At 48.5% G+C, this 18,373-nt stretch overlaps 1 protein-coding gene across 4 annotated transcripts in view; it reads left to right on the top strand.

Annotated features, from left to right (window-relative positions):
• The window catches only part of NPAS2 (neuronal PAS domain protein 2), a 181,032-nt gene extending 163,142 nt beyond the window's left edge, over window positions 1-17,890 (top strand). Inside the window, exons 16-21 of one of the 4 annotated variants that reach the window (XM_017847801.1) lie at window positions 1,842-1,988; window positions 7,385-7,582; window positions 9,669-9,859; window positions 10,187-10,279; window positions 14,431-14,611; window positions 16,472-17,833. In XM_017847801.1, coding sequence (XP_017703290.1) covers window positions 1,842-1,988; window positions 7,385-7,582; window positions 9,669-9,859; window positions 10,187-10,279; window positions 14,431-14,611; window positions 16,472-16,654 — 993 coding nt within the window. In that variant the 3' untranslated portion in view covers window positions 16,655-17,833. Of the gene's footprint in view, window positions 1-1,841; window positions 1,989-7,384; window positions 7,583-9,668; window positions 9,860-10,186; window positions 10,280-14,430; window positions 14,612-16,471 lie in introns of all 4 variants that reach the window. The other 3 variants (XM_017847802.1, XM_017847803.1, XM_017847800.1) reach the window with 3 other exon arrangements.
• Window positions 17,891-18,373: the final 483 nt, after the last annotated feature.

The following is an 18,373-nucleotide window of genomic DNA, read 5'->3' on the forward strand; positions in this document are numbered from 1 at the left end:
GTTGACAGAACCATGCTACCTCTGAAACCCATAGGGAAATTGTTACTTTCCTCTTTCTAGCTTCTGATGGTTTTCTGGCAATCTTTGATTTTTTTTTTTTTCCAGACAGAGTCTCACTCTATTGCCCAGGCTGGAGTGCAGTGGTGCAATCTTGGCTCACTGCAACCTCCGCCTCCCGGGTTCAAGTGATTCTCCTACCTCAGCCTCCTGAGTAGCTGGGATTACAGGTGCCCGCTACCACACCTGGCTAATTTGTGTATTTTTTAGTAGAGATGGGGTTTCGCCATGTTGGCCAGGCTGGTCTCAAACTCCTGACCTCAGGTGATCCGCCCACCTCGGACTCTCAAAATGCTGGGATTACTGGCGTGAGTCACCACCCCCGGCCCAGCGCAGGTATTTTTAAATGCATGGGTAGCAACAGAACCTTCCTTTTAAAGGAAGTCTGAGGTCAAAGCTGCTCTGGTCAAGGTGGGAGTGTCTTGTGGGCAAAACTCGTTGGCCACGCTTAGCTCCTAAGACTTGGGATTTGCATGTTGGTGCTGCCACCATCTCGCTGTGTGACTTCCAGCAGGGTGCAGCCTCCTGCGGTGGCATGAGCTCGTTGTGAAGAAGTGTAACACACATACCTCTACTTGCCTGGGGCAGCAGCTGGCACCTGAGGGTCTCTGCAAATGTCAGCACCTGCTATTCTTATTCTTGCTGGTTCTTTTTATTATTATTTCGCTGCCTCAGAAGCTATGCTTTCAGTTATTTCATCCTATCTGTTTCTCAACTCTCCTGGTCTCCTTGCTTCTCTGTGTCTGGGAGGTCAAAGGGCAGAGGAAAAGAGAGAGGCCCTGGGGGCATTTGCAAAAGACAGTGGCCGGGAAACAGACTAAGGAGATTGTTGGGCTAGAGATTGAGGGAGTGGAGGCTAAGTCATGGTGAAAAGGGAGAGAGAGAAAAACAAAATGAATCTAGCAAACTCATTCGCCTCAAGATACGGGAGTCACAGCCCCAGAGAGCCCAGAGCAGGGGCTACAGGCCCCTCCTGCCATCCCTCCCAGTGTTTCCTGCAAGCAGAGGAGCCTGTGTTGAGGGTGACGGGACAGGAGGCAGAGACCACCTGCAAGTTTTGTAAGGCCGGCCTCCTTTCCCAGAAAGGATTAAGGGTCCAAAGGAGGGGGAGGCCCAAAACAATCACCCGGTCTTTACCTCAAGGTCACACTGGAGATGGGGACCCTCGGGGTAAAGACCGGGTGATTGTTTTGTTCTTTTTTTGCACAGATTTCAGAGACGTGCGTAGTAGCAAGTAAGCCTGGAGTGGGGAGGGTGAGGGGAATAAGTCCTTTATGATCCCAGGCTGGTTTGGAGAGAGCCAGGATCAGATTTAGGATAATGACCAGACCCACAAATGCCTGTGAAGCTGTCACATACAAACTGCTATGCCCTAAATGAGGGGGAAAAGGGACTCTCTGATGCCCTGCTTTTGACATTCATCTCCAAAACCATTTGTTCATCTCTCCAAATTTGGAATATCAGTTTGTAAACATTGCTTACAAAATCCTGTCCCGATTCTGTGGCCCTCCCAGACTGCAGGGCAGTAAGTCAGGTGTGTAGATTCAGGCGGGCCTGCTGTCATAGCCAGCCTGAGAAAGACTGGCACAGGGGCCCCAGGGATGCCCAGACCTCATCTGCAGCCCCTGTTCATTGCCCAGGACCCAGCCACGGGCTCCTTAGGGACCCTGGGAAAGACGGCTAAGGGACGGAAATGAAGTGTACAGACTGAGCAGCAGCAAGATCTGCCTGCAAGGCTGAAATAACTCTTTCATCTGGTTATGTTTTTCGGCTCCACCTTGAAGTTTTCGGCACAGTTCAGCATGTTCCAGACCATCAAAGACCAGCTAGAGCAGCGGACGCGGATCCTGCAGGCCAATATCCGGTGGCAACAGGAAGAGCTCCACAAGATCCAGGAGCAGCTCTGCCTGGTCCAGGACTCCAACGTCCAGGTGATCCCCTTCCCGGATTGGCCTCTGTCCCTGCTGCCGAATGGGGAGGGGTCCTGCCACCATTTCCAGGCAGCCAGGACTTCCTCCCAAGCCCTGTGCACTGCCCTGCCAAGCCCCCATTTGCTTATGAAAGCATACTGCAGTCTCCGCAAAGGACAAGGAATAAACCCCGGTCCTCATCCCTGCCTCCGGGCCACACCCTGATGTCGTCTTCCCTCACCCCTCACTCTGGCAGGCACATCTACTCGCTGCCTCCACCTGCGTTTGCACTTGTGCACTTGGCGTTGGATTGCCCTGCGTGGATGCCTGCCTCGGTCCTGGGTAGCACCTCCCTGCACCTCTGTAACTTTGCTTTCCTAGCTCCCAGCCCAGGCTGCCATCAGGAGGAGATGGAAGCAGCTCTGCTGTTTCTCATCCAACGCAGGCATCCAGGGAGATGTGGGAGACGATGATATCCATATCACAGCCTACTGGAGGCTGCAGAGGGAGCTGGGTGTCACCCCATTTGTGGTGTGCCAGCAGGGAGGCTCTGCAAGCCCCAGCAGCGGCAGCTCTCACTGTGACCCCCAGATACTAGAATTGTTTGGAGAGGTCTTGTTTTGGTTTTTGTTTTGTTTTGGAGGAACACCTTTTTATATTGGATCTCTTTTAATAATATATAATGTTTTACTTATATTAGTCCAGGACTGTGTATCTTCAGAAGTGCCTGATTCTGACCCAGCCTTTGATTGTAAATGTAACTCTAGCTAACCTTGGCGTCTGCCCTGAGAGCACTAAGCATTTGGAGACCCTTAGAAGGGACAGAAAGAAGCAGAAATAACATCTCTGCCGGAGCACTGTCCCTGTTGCTTCCCCCATCACCCATCTACGCAGACCCTCCCCTGGCCACACAGCTCTTGAAGTGCAGCCACACCTACCACAGGAGACAGGCGGGTTCTGTCGGGGCCCAGCGCGGGGTGAGCCAGGGCACGCTGAGATGAACACACAGCGGTGCAAGTGTCTGGGGGCTTAGGGAGTTGCTCATTTGGCCATCCTGCCTCACTGAGGTCCCAGCAGCTCCGCCTGGCCCTCAGGGGCACTCCTGGTGGCTTTCTAGAGGCTCACTGTCCCTCCCCTTCCTGCCCCTGCACAGGCCTCTCAGAGGTGAGAAGAGCCCCGCCCTGGACAGGCCACCTCCCCGCCCGCTCCCCTCAAGACGCCGTGTGTGCACCTTGAGCAGGCTTCACTCAGACAGCCTGGGCCATGCCAGAGCCCTGCTGCTCTCCCACCTCCTTGGTGCACCCTTACATTGACCAGGAAAAGGGTCAGGCTTCTCGTGAAAAGAAATGGAGTCACCAAGCTGCCATTCCACCTTTTACCAGAATAGGTAAAAGTGGCTTTTACTTACGCCTTCCCAGCTGGAATATTTTCTCACCGATCCAGGGCCTGACTGGGAGCCCAATGCTTGCCTGACTCCAATTACTTTAATGGAATTTTACACTAACAGGAAGGGGAAATCGAGCCAGAAACTGCTAAAATTGAGGTAGGCGTATGAACATCCCCCTCAGTGCCTGGAGTTTTTCTGCTTCCTGCCTTTTCAACATTAAGGCTGAATTTTAAAATAACAGGCAGCAAAGTTATTGCTTTCACTCCTGTTATAACAAAGTATTTTTCCTCCTTGTGACCCATGCCTTTGGTTAACCCCAAAGTACCTATGCCAGAGTGCACCGAGGAATGTTCTGAGCCAGCCGGCGTGGGAATCGCGCCCTCCGGTGCCTTCCTGCCCTGTGTTCATTCCTGAGGCCTTATCTTTGCAGTGGAATTTTCCAGAGATCATGGAAATCCACACAGATAGTCAAGACAGAGGACATTTCCTCAAGGAGTCTGCCTTGTTTTTTTGTAAGACTTAAAGAAATAGGTTCCAAAATGTGATATTTGTTTTTTTTTTTAAACTAAACTGTGCGATTCAAGTGTGAAAATAAGCAACTACAAACGACTCCAGCCTACCCCCAAAAGTAGAGGGATAGATAAAATAAGAATGACAAAACATTGATAATTTTTGAAACCTAATGATGATGCCAAGGTTTCATTATATCACTTGTCTATTTTGTATACTTCTAAAATGTACTGTAATGACAAGTATTTGTAGAAATAAGCAGATAACACTAATGAGAAATCATCTGTGAGTGTAGGATCGGTTTGTTCTTGAAAACTAGAAGTTGTTGGTTTGTTTTCTCCGACAACTTTTCTCACTTGGAGAACTGTTTTTTTTTTTTTTCACGTTTTCCACAAAGTTGACCTCAGAGCCCTTTTAAGACGCCATCCCCTAGTAGAAGCCATAAAATTCTACTTTATTGTTGATAAACAGATATTTTATCAACTTTATTGTTGATAATCCTTTCTGGGGAAGGAGGCTGGCCTTACAGAAGTATGGTGCCCAGCAGCAAACCAGAAACCAGTCTCCCCACCCAGTGGCCTTTATCCCAACCTCAGTGGACTTGCGATGCTTTTACTTCATTGCTTCAAAACTTTCGAGGCTATATGTGCTTGTGATGCTTACTATTTTTTTTTTTTTCCATAAAAATGTTGGGTTATGAGGAAGAAGTCCTGTAGGGCTGTTGGTGTTTGCACCTGGATGGGGTCATGAATGGGGGGCTACATGGAGGAGCTGTTGTGCTGAAAGGCCCATCGCCCCCTCCAAGGCTGCCTCTTGCTCTTTTTGAGAGCATGCACGCCCTCTGCTGGCTGCTCAAAGGAATACCTAGAAGGACACCTGTAGCAATGGCAAATGATGTGTTCCCCAACTGGTTCATCCATCCATCTATCCATCCTTCCTTCCATCCAGCCATCATCTATCCATCCTCCCATCCATCCTTCCTTCCATCCAGCCATCATCTATCCATCCTTCCCTCCAGCCACCATCTGTCCATCCTTCCATTCATCCATCCTTCCTTCCATCCAGCCACCATCTGTCCATCCTTTCTTTCAGTCACGCTCCTTTCTATCCATCCTTCTGCCCACCCTTTCTTCCTTCAATCCATCCTTTAATCTATCCATCCATCTGACATCCTTTATTTACCAGGCACGTGGTTAAGCACTGTGAGGATACAGAAAGATAAACAGGAGAGCGTTTCTACTGTCAGAGGATATGCATTGATGGGACAGAGTAGCACACCTGTCTGTTACAGTCTGTTACATAAATAACACTAGCAGACATAGTTTGCCCTTCTCTGAGTGAAATTACTATTCATATGTTTATTCATTCATACATGCATTTATTCCATTCATTCATTTATCAAACAGTTTTTATATGCCCAAAGAGGCAAAGGAGGAAAAAGTTCCTTTTTTCATTTTGAATGTTATTATCTGACATTCATTCAGTACTTACTATGTCTCAGGTCATTTTTATGCATTAACTTCATTTAGTCCTTAATAAGGTATGTGCTCTTAATGTCACTATTTTACTAATGAGGAAACTAAGGCTTTGAAAAGGTATTAAAATTGCCCAAGGCCATACTGCTAGTAAATGGTAGGGTGGGAATTTGAGCTAAGGTAGGTCTGCTTTAAGATAAATTATACTGCCTGTCATCAGTAAAGGTTGAATTTATTCAAACTCTAATCAAAAGGTAAATTGTATCCTACCAGAAAAACGCATGGTAATTGGGTTTGACTACTAGGTTTTTGCTGAAGTGATGAAGTATATATTCCCCTATGTGCTATAAACAAGTCATATTTTAATAGGGAGCTGGGACTGCATGAAACATGAATCCTCAAAATGTGTAAAATGATGGATACCCAGAAAATTCTTCTTAATTTCTAAAGTGACAAGGAGTCCTCATTTCAAAACTGCAGGCTTCTCTGTGGTGGGTGGGGCATGAGAGGAGTTTGGGGAGGTCCCATGGGATGGAGAAAGATCAGAACCCAGCCCCAGCTCAGCCATCTGCCCATCTCGGGCCTCTGGTAAGTGGCTCAACCCCACCCATGAAGCAGACGCGTTAGCGAACTGATCCATAAGTCTCCCCAGCACGTCTGCAGGGTGGGATCCTCGCCTGCCTCTCCAAACCTGCGCTGACACTCAGCAGATGTCAGCCTGTCGGTCCTGTACTGCATATGAGGTGGGACTGCACTGAGTACAGGAATGGGGTGAAAAACATCAAGAGGCTGGGAGCCAGAGAGCCTTCCCCCTAAAGAACTCCAAGCTAAGGGCCTGATGGACTGGAACAGCGCATGTTGAGAATCATGACAGACACAATGCCATCTGATGTTTTGAATACCCAAGAGGTATTTTTGTTTAAAAAGCCAGTTTCAGGTCTTTCGTTAAATTATTATTAAAATTACAAAAGCTGTCTTTCTTAAAACTTTGGAGTCAACTGGCAGATTCTGTTTTATTCATGAATGTACTAATTTGGTCTAAAAAGAGCAATGCTTTAACTAGATTTTTATTTATGTTCAATTAGTTGATAAGTTGATTGTGAATAATCAACATTATCTACCAAAGCTATTCATTTACACATTTAGTTTATCTGAATCTTTCAAACATTTTATGTAGCTAATAAGGCAGACCTATAAACCTAAGAAGTAAAATCTTTCTAAGCACCTAAACAACTGTTTTACTTTTATTTATTTATTCGTTTTTTGAGACAGAGTCTCTCTTTGTCACCCAGGCTGGAGGCGCAATCTTGGCTCACTGCAACCTCCGCCTGCCAGGTTCAAGCGATTCTCCTGCCTCAGCCTCCTGAATAACTGGGATTACAGGCATGCACCACCATGCCTGGCTAATGTTTGTATTTTTAGTAGAGATGGGGTTTCACCATATTGGCCAGGCTGGTCTCAAACTCCTGACCTCAGGTGATCCGCCCACCTCGGACTCTCAAAATGCTGGGATTACTGGCGTGAGTCACCACGCGTAGGTACAGACACTAGTCACTAGTCAGAGATTCAAGGGCAAATACAAAGCCTGGTCCTACTGCGGGGGCAATGCGGCCCAGGCCACAGGTGAGCCATCCCTCTGCCCCTATTATCATGATGCAATATTATCATTACTGCATCATGCATTCCACTCACCAGGTATCTCTCCCTTCTAGTAAGAAGCTGGTAAGCCAACCTAGACTCTAAACAAGTACATCACATTATTTAGAGAACATCTGGGTCTAAACAGCTTTCACACTGTTAGGCCTCAGTCACTTGCCTATAACCTTCATGAAGGCAGAGAGTGTCTCCAGCCCCTGGCTCTGTGGCCAGTGCCTTGCACTGAGCTTGGGGCATCACAGGTGCTTCATGTTCACCAGTGGAGTAAATGAACTATTTCTAGGCAGCTCAGAGCAAGAAAGTTCTTACTGGGCACAGGGAGTGCAAAGAAGGTGCACACTGGTGAGGTACCCATGACCCCTACCTCACCAGCATTTCTGGTCTCCCAGATGTTCCTGCAGCAGCCAGCTGTATCCCTGAGCTTTAGCAGCACCCAGCGACCCGAGGCTCAGCAGCAGCTACAGCAAAGGTCAGCTGCAGTGACTCAGCCCCAGCTCGGAACAGGCCCCCAACTTCCAGGGCAGATCTCCTCTGCCCAGGTCACAAGCCAGCACCTGCTCAGAGAATCAAGTGTGATATCAACCCAGGTAAATGTGCCCTTGCCAGCTTCACTCGTTGCCTCTAGAGCAGACACCCTCTTGCAGTCTGGGACATACTTGGTTGCTGCAGCCTGCGTGGACTGAGGCCTACGGCCCTGTTCCCTGATGGACTGCGGGTGGATTTGGGAGTGAGCCTTCTTCTCCTGCTTCTGTTAAAGTCACTTTGAAACCCCAAGTTGTATTGGCTTCCTTCTGTGTTTTACAAACGCCCACCTCAGTCCCTCGCTCTTGTGCTTAAAGATATCATTCAGCAGAAACGTTCACCTTTGATGCTGACCTAGGGTTGGAGGCAGATATGGCCCTCCCAGAGACCCCCTGGCAGCTGAATGTCCCAACACTCAACGTCCACAGTCCTCGCCATCTACTCTGGTTTTTACCATTACCCACGTGAGCAGCCGCTGCTGTTCACTGTCCCTTGTCCCAGGCGCCTCCTGCTCCTCCAGGCTCCCCTGCTCCTCCAGGCCCCACTGCTCCCTCTAGGCCTCCCTGCTCCTCCAGGTGCCCCTGCTCCTCCGGGCTAGCTGAATGTCCCAACACTCAACGTCCACAGTCCTCGCCATCTACTCTGGTTTTTACCATTACCCACGTGAGCAGCCGCTGCTGTTCACTGTCCCTTGTCCCAGGCGCCTCCTGCTCCTCCAGGCTCCCCTGCTCCTCCAGGCCCCCACTGCTCCCTCTAGGCCTCCCTGCTCCTCCAGGTGCCCCCTGCTCCTCCGGGCTCCCACTGCTCCTCCAGGCCCCTACTGCTCCCTCTAGGCCTCCCTGCTCCTCCAGGCCCCCACTGCTCCTCCAGGCCCCTACTGTTCCCTCTAGGCCTCCCTGCTCCTCCAGGCCCCCCCAGACTACTTGCCAAACCCTTGCAGCCATTTCCACCTATTCCAAGCCACCAGTGACCTTGCAGTTGGACGAAATTGCCAGCAGATAAATGGCACTCAAACTGAATGGAATTGAGAAGTCTGGAGCAGGGCTCCTGGAGGATGACAGATGGGAAGGCAGCCTTTCCTCCAGCCTCACATTTCCGTGCCCTCATGGCTTTAGTAAATGTCAGCTGAGCTCCTGAGTTCACCAAGACCCAGGGAATAGTGATGAGCAAGAGCTGTCCCGGGCCTCAAGGAGCTTGCAGTTCAGTAGAGAATCTGGGAACTTACATAACCTGCAGCACAATACGGATAAGCACACATGTGGAAGTGTTTAGGCCATCTTTCTTCAAATGTAAGGGTTTTGCATGAAAATGCAGCCTTTTGATTTAAAAGGTCATCAGAAAAATAGGTGAGAAGAGCTAATTTTGGAAAACAGGAAACTGAGGAAGGATTCATACTGTCTGATACTGGAAATTTTGTAAAAAGTTTAAGAATGAGAGTACTGTGTTATCGGATGAATGGACAGTCAGTGAAACAGACAGAGAACCCAAAGCAGGTGCAGGCCCACTTCCTCACTCCTTTATTATTTCACTCAGCTCACTGTGTGCCAGGCACGAAATTCTGAGCACTGAGGGAAAGCAGTGAACAAAAAAGAAAAAAGAATCTCTGTTCCAAGTGAGGAAAGAGACAAACGTATGAAAATTACAGTACGTGCAATGGTACAGGAATGCCGGTGAGGGCCAGGAATGGGCTGGAGGTGTAAAGAGGTAGCCAGGTAAGGCCTCGTGAAGAAGATAATATTTGAGTCAAGACCTGAGGGGGTGAAAGAATGAGCCATGTCAATGTCAGGGAGGAGCATTCCACAGAGCAGTAAGCTTGTGCGAAGGCCCGAGGGCAGGAGTAGGCCTGGTGAGTTGGAGAAGCAGCCAGAAGGGCCACACGTCTGCAGTAGCATTTGAAGCAGAAAGTAGATCAGTTCAAGGCACATTTGCTACTTGCCTGCCTGGAGTCCAGCATTGTCCTAGGCCCAAGGGATTCAAATACAATCCAACAGGGAAGACAGTCACAAGATCAAAGTAATTCAGTAGTTGGGAGGTTCTGATGTAGAGGAAAGGCAAGGGTAGATAGAAGGAGGAGACACTGGGAGGTTTCCTGGAGAGATGGCCCCAGGGTTGAGTCCAAGTCTTACCTTTCTCATTGAAATGATGCTCCAGGGTCCAAAGCCAATGAGAAGCTCACAGCTAATGCAGAGCAGCGGCCGCTCTGGGAGCAGCCTAGTGTCCCCGTTCAGCGGTGCCACAGCTGTGCTCCCGCCAAGTCTGAATCTGACCACACCTGCTTCCACCTCCCAGGATGCCAGCCAGTGCCAGCCCAGCCCAGACTTCAGCCATGATCGGCAGCTCAGGTATGAGACTGCCCTTGTTGAAAGGATAACCCAGGCATCATTTCACCCCATTCATTTCAGCTTTCTGCTTTAGACGGAGGCGGAGTTCAGATAGATTCTAAAATGTCCACAGTTGATCTCAGCTAAGGAAGCAAAGGACAGGGCTTGGGGTCCTGAGGTCCAGGGAAATTACCCACTGTGTCCATCATCCTCTGAGAATGAAGCCAGGGGAGTGGGGATTAGGGTCAACCATAAAGGGTCCGGGCGGGCTGAGCAAGTGCTGCCATGACCAGTGGGTCTGTGGTTCAGGTGCTGATCAGTTTCCTATTTCCCTACCTCTGCTTAAAGGCTGTTACTGAGCCAGCCCATCCAGCCCATGATGCCCGGGTCCTGTGACGCAAGGCAGCCCTCGGAGGTCAGCAGGACGGGACGGCAAGTCAAGTACGTGGACCCTGGCGGGAGGCAGGAGGCAAGCGCTGGTGGAGTGGTTCCAGGCTGGGCAGCCTCACCCGCCTGGGCCAGCGGCACTCACATGAACCTTGCACTAAAGGCAGCGTCTGAGTGTGCCCACAGCTGTGAAGGGGACACTGCCCCTCAGCTTTTCTTCTACCGTGTCCCATTTAAGCAGAAAAAACTCAGCACTCCATGCTTAGAGCAGCACTGAATGAAACAATTCACACCCCGCTGTTTGCCATCATCTTCTGACTTTACAGGTCTAAAGCCCTCACCTCTGGAGACATCCCTGGAAGGTGTAGCACCATCCCCCTTTTCAAGGACCCTCCCCCAGGCTCCAGCTGACATTCCACAGGCACACTTGGTGCTCCGTGCTTCTGGCACTGTCCTTGGGCCCTTCCCTCCCAGACGAGCAGCCCCGGCTCTCCCTTCTCCACCCTCCTCTCCACTAGCACTCGCAGGACCAGAGCAGCTTTACTCAGCTACTTAATTACTAGGGACAGCGGTTACTGGAGACACAGGGGGAATAGTTTAAAAGTTGCTGGAAAACAGTTTCTGGCCCTTGGGAATGAGGCCGAAATAGAGCCATCACACAGACATCTCCTTCATATTAACACTGGCTGACTTCGTGTCCAGAGCTCACCAGGACAGTGCTAGCCGATCAGGCCTGGGATGCCCTCATGTAGAGGCCTTGCAGGCACCCCCAGGCCCCTCTCCCTGGAAGTCCTTCTTCCGTGTCCTCCTTCAGCCAGCACTGAGAGTAATGGCAGATGGTTACTGCCTTTCTGAGGGTCAGGGTCTGTATGTTCATTATTTCATTTCATCCCGATAAAATCACTAGAGTGTAGGCACATGCTTGTTTTTTGTTTTTGTTTTTTTAAAACCAGTGAAGAGGCTGGGCTTTCAACGGGTTAGATTACATTCTCGAAGGCCACGCAGTGCAGATGGTGGGGCTGGAGGCCAGCTAACTCCAGGCCACAGGCCCCTTTGGCTCCCTGAATCTTCAAAGTCCACCTTGTTGGCCCTGTCTGGGGTCTCTCCCCACACCTCAGGATAACTTTCTAGGCAACCTCTGCCCCTGAGACTTTCTGGCCCTCCCTTTGGTCACAGGAGGGTAAGGAGGGACCTGCAGGTGGTGAGGAGCTGTCCGTTCATGTCTATCATTAGGCAGGGGGAAGTGGGCTGGTTTTGCTTTCAGATTTTACCTGTTCTTCCTAAATGATCTAAATAAGTAGAAACAGGCTGGGCGCAGTGGCTTATGCCTGTAATCCCAACACTTTGGGAGGCCAAGGTGGGCGGATCACTTGAGGTAAGAAGTTCAAGACCAGTCTGTCCAACATGGTGAAACCCCATCTCTACTATAAATACAAAAATTAGCCAGGCATGATGGCATGTGCCTGTAATCCCAGCTACTCAGGAGGCTGAGGCAGGAGAATCACTTGAACCAGGGAGGTAGAGGTTGCAGTGAGCTGAGATTGTGCCACTGCACTCCAGCCTGGGCAACAGAGCGAGACTGTCTCAAAAAAAAAAAAAAGAAAGAAAGAAAGTGGAAGCAAAATTCTTGTTACATCACTTTCCAGAGATGCTTAAAACGCCATGAACTAGGCAAGTATGGAAAGTTTTTCCTCTGGGAATTCTAACTGCCGTTTTTGGTCAAATCGATAATTTATACCCTCCCCATCTCCCTGACTGTCTCTTCCAGACATGACCTAACAGTCCACCCTCCAGGGCGTGTCAGGATCTGCCTCCCACACACACAGATGCCTCCTCAGGGGAAGTCTGGAACCCCCAGTGCCTGTCAGATGACCCCATGCAGGGAAATCACACCTCCAAAAAAGATCACACAAAGCAGACTTCTCTCCAGTCTCTTTAGACATTTGCTCCTGTCCATAATCCCAGATTGTTCCTAAACGGCCTTTCTCTGCTCCTTGTTAGTGGACCATTATCATCACCATCTCTTTCTTTAAAAAATGTTTTGTTTTGTTTTTTGAGATGGAGTCTTGCTCTTGTCACCCAGACTGGAGTGCAGTGGTGTGATCTTAGCTCACTGCAACCTCTGCCTCCCAGGTTCAAGCAATTCTCCTGCCTCAGCCTCCCAAGAAGCTGGGATTATAGGCATGTGCCACCATGCCTGGCTAATTTTTGTATTTTTAGTAGAGACGGGGTTTCACCATGTTGGCCAAGCTGGTCTTGAACTCCTGTCGTCAAGTGATCCATCTGCCTTGGCCTGCCAAAGTGCTGGGACTACAGGCATGAGCCACCACACCTGGCCTAAGAATGTTTTATTGTGGCAAAATATACATAATTTTACTATTTTAACCATTTTTAAGTGTGTAGTTCCATGGCATTAAGTACATTCACACAGTTGTGTGACCATCGCCACTATCCAGCTCCAGAACTTTGTCACCTTTTCAAACTGAAATCCTGTACCCATTAGACACCCACTCCCAATACCCCTTCCCCCTAGCCCCTGGCAGCCACCATCCTATCCTACTTTTTGTCCCTAAGAATTTGACAACTCCAGAGCCCTCATATAAGAAGAATCACACAACATTTGTCATTTTGTGACTGGCTTATTTCACTTCGCATAATGTCTTCAAGGTTCATTTACGTTGTAGCATGTGTGAGAACTTCCTTCCTTTCCAAGGCTCAATAATATTCCACTGTATGGACAAACCACTTTTTTAATCCATTCATCTCTCAGTGGACCCTTGGATTGTTTCTACCTTTTGGTTATTGTGAATAATGGTTTATAATAATTATTATATAATGGTTTATTCACAATAAATCAAAATATGATTATACACATCCATGGATGTACAATTATCTTTTTCAGGTTCCTGCTTTTACTTCTTTTGGGTATGTACCCAGAAGTGGAATTGCAGGATCATATGGTAGAATGGTCATTGTGTGTGTTTAATTTTTTGAAGAATTACCATACATTCATATTAGTCCATTCTCACACTGCTATAAAGACATGCATGAGCCTGAGTAATGTATAAAGAAAAGAAGTTTAATTCGCTCACCATTGTGCAGGCTGTACAGGCTTCTGCTTCTGGGAAACCTCAGGAAACGTACGATCATGGCAGAAGGTGAAGAGGAAGCAAGCACAACTTCACGTGGCCAGGAGGAGAGAGAGAAAGAGGGGGAGGGGTTACACACTTTTAAACAAACAGATCTAGGGAGAACTCTGTCACAAGAACAGCAAGGGGGAAGTCCCCACCCACGATCAATCACCTCCCAGCAGGCCACACCTCCAACACTAGGGATTACAATTCAACATGAGATTTGGGTGGGGACACAGAGCCAACATTTAACACAGTGGCTGCAGCATTTGACAATTCCCAGCAACGCAGCACTAAAGTTCCAATGTCTCTGCATCCTCAGCAACACCTGTTACTTCCTGGTTTTTTGATAATCACCATTGTAATGAGTGTGAAGGGACATCTCATTTTGGTTTTGATCTGCTTTGCCCTAATGGCTAGCGATGCTGAGCATGTTTTCATGTGTGTGTTGGCCATTTCTAGCTTCTCTTTGGAGAAATGTCAGCCCCATGCCCATTTTTTGATTGGGTTGTTTGGGTTTCTTGTTGTAGAGTTGTAGGCATTCTTTATATATCGCAGTATCCGTCTCTTATTAGATATGTGATATGCAAATGTCTTCCCCCACCCCGTGGGCTGCCTCTTCCCTCTGTTGTTAGTGTTGATAGTGTCTTTTGATGCAAAAGTTTCTTTTTTTTTTTTCTTTAAGATGGAGTCTCACTCTGTTGCCCAGGCTGGAGTGCCATGGCGTGATCTCTGCTCACCACAACCTCCACCTCCCGGGTTCAAGCTATTCTCCTGCCTCAGCCTCCCAAGTAGCTGGGACTACAGGCACCCACCACACCTGGCTAATTTTTATATTTTTAGTAGAGATGATGTTTCACCATATTGGTCAGGCTGGTCTCAATCTCCTGACCTTGTGATCTTCCCGCCTCAGCCTCCCAAAGTGCTGGGATTACAGGCATGAGCCACTGCGCCTGGCTAAAAGTTTCTTATGAAGTCCCACTTACTTGTTTTTTTCTTTGTTGCTCATGCTTTGGGTGTCATATCAATATTGCTTTCTTAAAGGACCTGTTTTCTCCTTCCCACGTGAAACAGGTACGCACAGAGCCAGACCGTGTTTCCAAATCCAGATGCACACCCCGTCAACAGCAGCAGTGCCCCGATGCCCGTCCTGCTGATGGGGCAGGCAGTGCTCCACCCCAGCTTCCCCGCCTCCCAACCGTCACCCCTGCAGCCCGCACAGGCTCGGCAGCAGCCACCACAGCACTACCTGCAGGTGGGTGCCATGGCCCAGGGGGTCCCCGTGCAGGCCTGGGAGCCGGGCCACACTCTGCACCCCGAGTCTCAAAGATATTTTATTCCCTTGCTTTCAAGGTTGTTCTATCCCTAGTATAGAAGTAAGCCCCAGAAAGATTCTCATTTGATTGTTTTTCATGCTTAAAGGTTATGAAGTCTATGTCTACGGAGTATGTGAAATTACCAGTCGGCTCTTATGCCTTATGTGGTTATGTGCTGAAAAGGTTCCTTTTTTAAAAAGTAGTTTTTACTCAAGGATTTGCATCTAGACATGTTCATAGTTTTTAGAGCAGAAGTCAAAAAACATTGATGAACTATGTTGGACTTTTCAGTGTGTTTATAAAGTCCTATATAAACATAAAGTTAAATCACATTTAGTTAAAGATCCATTAACCTGCCTAGTAAATACAGTGATGTGTGAAATTGGGCTTGCCAGGAAAATCTGGAGCTCATTTACATGTGGTCACTACTTAGAAGGCAAAAATCACTTCAGGCAAATGCCAAGATTGCCAAAAGCAGGGAGGGTGAGAGCCACTGATCTGCAGGTTCACGTGGGAGCCACACGTCTGCGTCTGCCAAGTTCCAGAAGAGCCTGGCCTTCCCTTGCCCATGTGCAGGCTGCCCCTCTTCACCCAGCCCTTCTGTGTCCTGGGGGGCTTCCTCCCTGGCCTGCAGCTCTACCTGCACCTGCAAAGCCATGGAGAATGAGCAGAGGCTGAGACCTCTTGAGTACTGTAGATAGCGATGAAGATAGCTGTCCTTGAAGTTCTAGAATGTAGTTTAATTCCAATGCTGCTAAGCCATCTGTGCTATAATTTTCAGATCTCCCTGACCCCACGCAGAGTGGGAGTCAGCTCAGACTTTGGCTTTGCAGATCTTGTCAGTTATCGAGACCCAGAAGTGATTTTGGATGGGAAATGAGCAACAGACAAGTGTGCACGCACCTGTTGCATACAAGATGCAGGCTATGAATGCAGAGAGCTCTTCGGCCCACTCACTGCCCTTAGGGGCCTCGGGGTGGGGTGCAGAAGGTGGGTTAGCACAGAGTGCAGTCAGGCTCGGATTTGGGAAGAGTGGGAGTGCTGTGGTGGGGAAGCCTTCGTGGAGGAAGGGACTTGAGAAGAGGGAGGGCTCAGAAGGCATCCACTGCCGAGTCTGATGTCCAGGAAATGCCTGAAGTGTGGGTGAGGGTGAAGATACAGTGTTCCAGCCAGACAGCCTGAGCAAAAGTTCAGGGCAGCTGTGCCTGGGCAGTGCTGAGAGCAGGGGGGTGCTGGGTTACTTGCAGGAGGAGATTTCATGGAAGGGAAAAGTGGGTGATAAGATTGAAGTTTCCAAAGTCAGGCTTTGGCCAGTCGAAGCTTCTAAACTTCCAATCAAGGTGCTCCTAGTAGGTGCTGGTGAATCTGGAGGTAGCTACGGTATCAGGGACCAGCAGTGAAAAGTGTGCAAATTGTATGTGTGTTTGGATTCTGCCCTGTCAACTATCTGCATGTGGCCTCAGGTTCCATCATCCAAAAACATTCTGGCTACAATGTAGATCATGTGCACGTGTTTATGAAACCATTCCCCACAGCCACAGGCCTCGGCTGATTGGGCCAGAAGGTGCCCCCGCTATTGGCGGAGAAGTTAGCTTCAGAATTCACCCTAAGGTTCCTTTCGTCCCCATCCCCACCACACCCCCAGGTCTTGCCAAAGCCACCTCTCCCCACATGACCCCCAAGAAAGACAGCCCTATAGTCTTAACTCAATCTGCAGCGTGCCCCACACTGCCCTGTAAGACAGCTGAGGGGCAGACATCAGAACCACCTCTGAAGCCCTTTGTTCTTTTTTTTTCTAGGTACAGGCACCAACCTCTTTGCACAGTGAGCAGCAGGACTCACTACTTCTCTCCACCTACTCACAACAGCCAGGGACCCTGGGCTACCCCCAACCACCCCCAGCACAGCCCCAGCCCCTACGTCCTCCCCGAAGGGTCAGCAGTCTGTCTGAGTCATCAGGCCTCCAGCAGCCGCCCCGATAGTGCCCCGGCACTGAAGTCGGGACACAATCAGCTTTAACCAATGGATGAGAGGGGGTGGCCACAGGAGATGGGGAGAGGAGTCTGAACTAAACCCCTGGCTTTTGTGCACACTGCATACGTTTCAGAACTCCTGGATGGTAACCATCTGTGGAGTGCAGTGCTTGCTGCAGTGGAAATGATCAGGAATACTGACCGTGTTTCTCTTGCCTCCGAGGTTCTTGGGCACACTCTATAGCCATACTGGACGGGAACCAGGTGCCCCGTGTAGGCATCGTTGGTCGGTTTACCTTCAGCGATGGCGCATCTCGCTGCATCCCCCAAGAGTGCACTGGTTGCTCTAGCCACCTGCGGCCCGCCCATCTGCGCTAGCTGGCCTTCACTCTTGATCGTCTTTCCTTTGTATTGGAGAAGGACTGGGTCAGAGATCTGTTGGAGAGAGAGAATAAAGAGATTATTTTCATTATTTTAAATGGTTGTTTTGTTTTAATTTGCACAGCTGCACAGAGGAAATAACTTAGGCACTTTCTGTTTTTTAAAAAAAATAATAAGGTCTCATGGCTTCATTCAGAGACCACTGTAACAACAACAGCCCACCAATCAGAGAAGCTGGTTGTTATTAACCAAGCTACAAATTCACACTTTCTGGCCTAAACCCTAATGGGATGAGGCTTTTCACCCCATGCCATGCTGGTGGTGATTTTTTAGCCCCTAAATAAAACACTGGACTATTTCCTGTTTACTTCATTGATTGCAACTGCAAAGGTGGACTCAAAGCAAAGCACAATCATGCCAGCCAACATTCCAGAATTCTGCTGAGAACTCCAAGCCTGTGAGGGGAGAGGTTTCGCAAGCCAGACAGGCCTGGGGGACTGCGGTCCCCAAGGAGACCCCGCCATGTGCTGGCCCTTTGAGTGAGAATGCTGCATCTTTCTACATATCTTCATGAGAATACTGAGAATTGGATTTTCCTTTTCAAAATGCACTTTGCTTTTTTTGTATGTTTTGTTGAGATGTTTCTAAAGAAAAGATTTTATGTAATTATAAGATGAAGCGTAGTGAATTGTACAGTCGTTGTAATAATGACCTATTTCTATATAAAATAAAATTGTATGGCTTATGTGTAAATTATTTTGTATCTGAGATACCAGTTCCTTTCCCAAATATAAAAGTATAAAAGTTTTCTTGTGTTTTTCTGTGAGTGAAAATTTTGTAATAAATTAACAAATTTGTACAATTTCCTCTGTCCCTTGTTATACATCCCTGCCTACATCTTTTCACCAGTAATTCTTTTTTTCTAATTTCAAGATGTTTCAAGGATAATCAAAGATATGGAAAAGATGAAAGCAAGCAATCAGTAAGTCAGGCAGAGGTGTTCAGCTTTTTGAGTTGCAGTATTTGCATTGGCCTGTCAGGTTCTGATCTTTGTATTAAAGTTTGTGCCAGAAAAACAATGGTTTACTGTAGAAGTGACAGCAAAACAAAACAGAAAAAAAAAAAAAAGTTTCTGGAAACATCTCAATCTTTTTTTTTTCTTTTAGACAGAGTCTCTCTCTCTTTCCCAGGCTGGAGTGCAGTGGCACGATCTCAGCTCAACGTAACCTCTGCCTCCTGGTTCAAGTGATTCTCCTGCTTCAGCGTCACGAGTAACTGGGATTACAGGCACCCACCACCATACCCCACTAATTTTTATGTTTTTAGTGGCGATGGGGTTTCGCCATA

This window comes from Rhinopithecus bieti, unplaced genomic scaffold (genome assembly GCF_001698545.2).
Source record: "Rhinopithecus bieti isolate Rb0 unplaced genomic scaffold, ASM169854v2 scaffold_28016, whole genome shotgun sequence".
NCBI lineage: Eukaryota > Metazoa > Chordata > Mammalia > Primates > Cercopithecidae > Rhinopithecus > Rhinopithecus bieti.